This window comes from Monopterus albus, unplaced genomic scaffold (assembly GCF_001952655.1).
Source record: "Monopterus albus unplaced genomic scaffold, M_albus_1.0 scaffold1.1, whole genome shotgun sequence".
NCBI classification, from domain to species: Eukaryota; Metazoa; Chordata; class Actinopteri; order Synbranchiformes; family Synbranchidae; genus Monopterus; species Monopterus albus.
In genome coordinates, this window is record NW_018127881.1 from 1,266,375 (window position 1) to 1,272,551 (window position 6,177).

General features: G+C 41.5%; 1 protein-coding gene across 2 annotated transcripts; it reads right to left on the minus strand.

The window, feature by feature from the left end:
• Positions 1-1,052: 1,052 nt before the first annotated feature.
• Positions 1,053-4,949, minus strand: sp7 (Sp7 transcription factor). Of its 2 annotated transcripts, none has more exons than XM_020604822.1 (2): positions 4,825-4,949; positions 1,053-3,049 (listed from the first exon to the last, which is right to left on the minus strand). In XM_020604822.1, exons 1-2 carry the CDS (start codon positions 4,843-4,845, stop codon positions 1,697-1,699), a joined length of 1,374 nt encoding a protein of 457 aa, XP_020460478.1. In that variant the 5' UTR covers positions 4,846-4,949; the 3' UTR covers positions 1,053-1,696. The 2 variants fall into 2 exon arrangements, with proteins under 2 accessions (XP_020460478.1, XP_020459669.1); XM_020604013.1 differs by having other exon boundaries at positions 4,810-4,949.
• Between the last annotated feature and the right edge of the window lie 1,228 nt (positions 4,950-6,177).

A 6,177-nucleotide genomic window follows, 5' to 3' on the forward strand; every position in this document is an offset into this window, starting at 1 on the left:
CATCGCTCTCAGTAATTACTCCTCTCAAGCTGGAAAGTGGAGTAATTGTCTTGAGTGTAACTACAGTGGCTCTCTGAAAAGGGGTCATTGTGTAGAGTTAAGACTTCACTTCAGTGTTTGTGCTGCAAAAGATAATGAAACTATTTGCTCGGCCATGGTGCGGTGGAAATACAACAAGATATGAATGACAGTGAGTGAAGAGAGGAGGGGATGCAGCGTGTAGGAGTGAGTTTCATGTCCTGTCAACAGCTGCTTTTCATTTTTATTTTCTGCATCTTAAAGTCAAGCTGACATATTTGAATGTCCTTGCGTACCAATAACACCAGGGAGAAAAATGCTTTTGAAATATCTTTACTTTTAAAAGCACCAAAACTGTCATGGTTTCACACCATAACTCTTACAACATGTATTCCTTTTTCAAGGTTTCATGTTTTATCACTATTTACAGTATCTTATAGCAAACACTGTTAGTTTAATTCTCATTAATGAGCAACATTATGAACAACAAATTAAGATCTTTCATTTGTGTTTCGTTTAACTGAAGCAACATAGACATCTTTTTCACTGTGGGACAACATATGGCAAATACATAAAAAAGTAGAAAAATAACACACCTAAACAATATCTATAACTGCTGTAAATATATAGTATGTACAAAAAAAACCCCCTTTTTAATCATTAGTTTGCCAGGTGTGGAAGACTTCACAATTAAAAGATGATATAGAAATAGTTTACACACACATCTGACTTCAAGATCTATAAATAAATCTTTAAAAACATAGCCCCAAAATCCACATTATAACTAACTAATAAATAAGAAAAAAAAAATCTTAATTTAATGCATTTTAGTTTCCTTTTGGTTATCTTCAACCATCTTGCATTTGTTTTTTCAGGCATTATATTTCCTGCAGGGTGCAAGATGATCTTCCACATGTATAATTTAAGACATAAATTAGATTATTTATGTAAATATGAAATTAAATTAGGCATAGTATGAAGCAAACAGCAAACAAAAGTAAAATGCAAAACATTTTACATCAAAATGTCTCTGGCAACAAAAAGCGGTTAGTAAGACTGTAGATTGTTTCAAGAATAGTGAAGTATTAAAGTACAGCTGTAAATCAGATTTTTCTCTAGGCATGCAATGCTCCATCAGCTAACCATAAGTCTCGAACTATAACTACTTTCCTTTTGTGGCTTCAAAGCTCTTTTCCTTTTGCTCTTGCAGATTAAACTTCCCCAGTGGTTTGTCTCATTTGAAAGGCAAAAATTGTGTGTAGGCTACAAAACGTGTGCATGAACGTGTGTAGTTGTATGTCTGTGTGTCCACTTGCATGCATGTGTGCATTATATATGCACATTTGCCTACAGTTATCTTTGCGCATGTGTATGTGCACATGCAATACACAAAGTTATATTTGTCTTCATCATGTGCCTGCAGTCATTTGTGCTTTGGTTTGTTTGCAGGCCTTCTCATTTTGTGTATATGTGTGTGTGGGGTCCAGAGAAAATGAAGTGATTTCTACCATCGACATCCACAGTCATTTATCATATCAAGTCTTTTAAACCTCGATCTAGTGTCCTTCATATATGTTGAAACAAAATACAGTCTTTATTCATCAAAAATGTGTAATTTCTCCCATAAAAACTAACCCTCCATGTCTGAGTATAGTACTGAAAAGAAGACTTAAAGAAGTCAAATCTCCAACAGTCCACTGCTGTTCTCCACTCCATTAGGTGTGCCACTCTTCTCATCTCCATTGGTGATTTGGTCAGTGACAGGATTGGCGGGTACAGCGCTGGTGCTGCTGAGCTCTACGGTCTCTTCACTCCGAGGGTCTGTGTCTCCCTCCGCAGCTACAGCTTTCCCTTGCATTGCAGAATCTGCGTGGGTCTTCTGGTGCTTTGAGAGGTGGTCACTACGTGTAAAACGCTTGTTGCACAGAAGACAGGTGAACTTCTTTTCCCTAGTGTGGGTGCGCACGTGCCTCTCCAATTCGTCCGAGCGAGTGAAACGCTTCCCGCAGAACAGCCAGTTGCAAACAAAGGGCCTCTCGCCGGTGTGCCAGCGCAGGTGGGCTTTGAGGTGGGAGGCCTTACCATAAACCTTACCACACCCTGGGATGTGGCAGCTGTGGACCGGCTTCTTCCTCAGGGATGCAGCAGAGGCTCCCAGCCTCTCCAGCTCCTGGCAGTTGGGGCAGTCACATGAGGATCTAGCAGGTGTAGCCCCTCCGCTGTAGCCCCCTGAACCCCTCGCTGGCTTTAAGCCCATGGGACTCTCAATCAGCCCTGCATTTGGCACAGGCTTGGGCTTGTACATGTCCTGGGGTAACATGTGCTGGGAAGACTGGAGCAGGTGTGAGGAGGAGCCTAGTCCCACAGAAGGGTAAGGAGCTGGGTTGAGGGGGGTAAAGTCGGTGCTGTAACTGGGCAGCTGTGGGCTAAGGGAGGCCTGTGGTGCTACAGGCTGTAGGGAGGTTTGGAGACTTCCATCTGCCTGTGACTGTGTTGCTGACAGCCAATTGGAGTTGGGGTGGACGTCCCACCAGGAGGATGTAGCATTAGCTGGAGCCGCAGTAATGCCAGAGTGGATACCAGCTTTATACCAGGAGCCATAGGGATGAGTCATATCCAGTGAGGTATAGACACTGGTGAGACAGTCAGCTGTAGCATGGGCCTTGGACACTAAAAGAGATGGGTCCTGGGAGACTGAGGTCTGGAAGGAGTGGGAGAAAGGGTTATATTCTGTAGTGTAGCCTCCAACTGAATGAGGGGGGCTTCCAGTCGGGGTAAGCAGCCCACCACCACCTCCTCCTCCAGCTGTAGTGAAGGAGCCAGTATAGGAGTCTGCCAGGCCAGTGCCATCTGTGGTCCGCCCGTTCTTAGCTGTCTGAAGGTCGGAGGTCATGGTGTAGGGCTTCTTTATCGGAGTGCTGCTGCCGGTCTTAGCAGGTGTAGCTGAATCCCTGACAGGGCTGGTGCTGCCAAACTTGTTACAGGTAGCAGTTAACATAGCCAGGGGACTGGAGCCATAGCGTGCGTCTTCCTGGGCAGGAGGAGACAAGGGAGAAAATGAGACTGTCTGCAGGAAATGGCTGCTTGCTACTTGCTACTTCTGTCAGTGTCAACTCTAATAAAAAACGTATGTCTGACTGCCCCTGGTGGCTTTTCCTGCTCTCTCTGCTTTCAAAGTGGTCAGGGCAATTTAAAGCAGTCAGTGTTTATGCTTGTGCTCTTTTCAGCAAAGGACAAATTCCCTTGCTCTTATGTTTCACTTAAAACACAGCCTACAAGCCAACGTACATGCACATTAACATACATTACATACTCAAGCATCTTGGCACTGCACTCTGTGATTGTGTCTCAGTTATAGCAGACAGATAGTTTGTCAAACTTTTTTTTTAGTGGTCACCAAGCATGATACATTGTGTTACAGCGGCCTCACCATTGTCCTCTTTATATCCTGACAGATTTAGATGTAACCATTGTCTGTATTTGTGATCAAGTCAGTTGTCAATTTTTGCCATGCGTTTCCTGTAAACATTCAAAATGTTCTTTTCAGGAAACAAAACATTTCAAAACACCTTTGAAGTCCACTAATTCTTGAGATAATTGACTGAAACACACAACTGAAGGAATTTCCCTTATTCTGTGCAGTACTTTTTTATTCTAATATTTCCGTTTCCATGTGACAGATAAATAACACCATAGCCACATCAGAGGTGCTGGCTTTGCTACTCACTGTATGGGTGAATATCTTTATATTAAACATCACAGTAATACCCTTCTATAGAACCTTGTGGTGTTTCTACACTAATAGTGGCTTTGTAGTTTGTAAGCCTCTGTCTTTATCTCTTGTGAAATCACTGTAAGCCACTTCTGATAACTGTGAATAAATATGTTAAGAAAGTAAACTTTTTCACTGTAGGTGGACACCTTTTTATGTAAGTTTAAAAATTTACAGAAAGAAATCATCTCACAAATGATCACCTCCCATAAACCCTGGTCTTTCCATGCAGACTGACTTTCCACTCAAAGAGTTTGAGTCGTTCTTTACAACAAACCCTGGTGTCAGCCCTTTGCATCTGTTTGATAGTTCCTGTTTTCAGGTTAATTATGTTTCATCACAGACTTTTAAAGATATTTTATAGCTCCTGCAGTGTCAGCCCTGTGACAGACTGGCGACCTGTCCACAGTGCACCCCGCCTCTCGCCCAGTATCAGCTGGGATTGGCTCCAGCACTGCGCGCAACCCTCTTCAGGATAAGAGGTATAGATATTGGATGGGTGGATTAATCCCACAGTCCCTGTTCGCTATCTTAATTTCTAGCTTCACCCGCCACTGACAACAGTAAAGCTTTTGCAACCATGTGAGAAAATACGTTATTAAATGTTTATAATATTCTACTTGCTCTTGGAATTAATATAGAATGAATATGCCAAGAGGAAATGTAAATCCCGAGTGTACACAAAGATGAACAGAGGATAAAATGTGAGTATTAATGGGTCACGGTACTGAGCTAAACTCTGCAATAAGCAGCTTAACCGGACGCTGCTTTTAATCACTTCCCATAAAGACTTCAGGTCTTTCTTCATTAATGCAAATGTATACTTTTCATTATCCTGTTACAGAATAGTTTTATAGTCAGTCATATAGCTTATTATCTTTCAGACGCCAGATTCAATTTGAACTCCAGGGTCATGTTTCCCCAGTTCCACTTACAACTGCACGACTTTATTATAAACTCTAGCTGGAAATTCAACAAGTGTGTATGACGGAAAAAGAAGAAGTAACAAATTTACTTACAATTACATTCCCTACCTCCAGAATAGATGCGGCCATCCCTGAGAAACAAATCCTAAGGAAGCTGAGGGCGTGGAAGGAGCGCGGCTCTGAGTCCCGGGACGCTTTGGGAGAAGTTGGGCTCTAACGCGGGGAAGTGTTTTGAGGCAGGGGGAGCCCGCCCCCCAATTACAGGCTCTGGACTTTTTGAAGACTCGCTAAGAAGCAATAACAACCCGAGGATGGAGGAAAATAGATGGAGATTGGTGGATAAAAAGGACATCCCACCTCCCGATGCAGAGAGTGTCGAATAATTTTTCGAGATAAATGCATGAATGGGTTGCTCATCAATCACCATATGGACATCATTTCAGTTTCACTGGCGTTATTTTTTTCCCACTGAGAGTTTGAGGCAAAAGAGAACCCTTAACAATATCTCACAGAGTCCAGCAGGGTTTCTCCTGGGGATAACAGACTTAGACGTAATGTGAATTTAATGCTGTTAGACACATTTCTATAGGAGAACCGTAAATAAAAAGTGAAACATCGACTAGGCAATTTCCGGTTTCCCCTTTGAAGGGAAAAATAACAAAAGAACGTGTAACCTCGACCCACGCCAAATAAATCACAAAGATTAAGCTGACTGAGTCTGTGGCTTCCATCAGAGATTTTATTGGTCTGTTTTCAAAACCTCCCTCTGTTTCCAATATTCTTAAGTACAGTTAACTGCCTTTTTAAACATTAACCGTGATGGTTTAAAGGCTGAACTATAGAGACAAGCGAAGAAGAAAAGCATCAAGTCATTAAATCAAATGAAGAAGAGATTATCACGTCAGATAAAATGAACTGACATGGTGAATTCAAGGGTGGGAAGGACTCGGAGCGTCCTTTGCTCAAGTTAAAGGAGGAAGAAGTGAAATCTGAAAGCAGGTAGAACTATACAGTCCTGCCAAAACCATTTCAGAACAATTCAAATATCTTGTTATTATTCATTTTCGAGTCTGGAATTAAAATCTGTCAGAGGGAAATCTGAAAGTATTGGCCTACTTTTCCTGACTGACCAATTTAAAATACGTTTTGTTAGCAGTGGTCTTCCTGTCCGTTAGACTTTATGTGAACCCTTATAAAGTCATGACAAAAATCATAACTTCACTAAACACTTTCAAGCTGCATAAAATTATTCAACTTGACAGTTTCTTTAGATCCTAGTTAATTAGCCTACATTCAACAACTATGACAAAACCACCAAAGCATGACTGCTTTGTTGGACTATACAACCTTTTTATTGCAGAAATCTACTTCTAACAAAAAGATCATTATAGAAGTACATACAAATATATATGGTATAATGCCAGTGTCACAACCATCTTCTTTTTTTTTAGAGAATGAATT

What these genes read in the sequence shown, in the direction of transcription:
- sp7 (XM_020604013.1), bottom strand. Translation starts at nt 4,845, where the DNA reads ATGGCCGCATCTATTCTGGAGGTAGGGAATGTAATT. An exon ending in TGGAGGTAGGGAATGTAATT is followed by an intron (nt 3,050 to 4,809) that starts GTAAGTAAATTT and finishes CCTCCTGCCCAG; the next exon opens with GAAGACGCACGCTATGGCTC.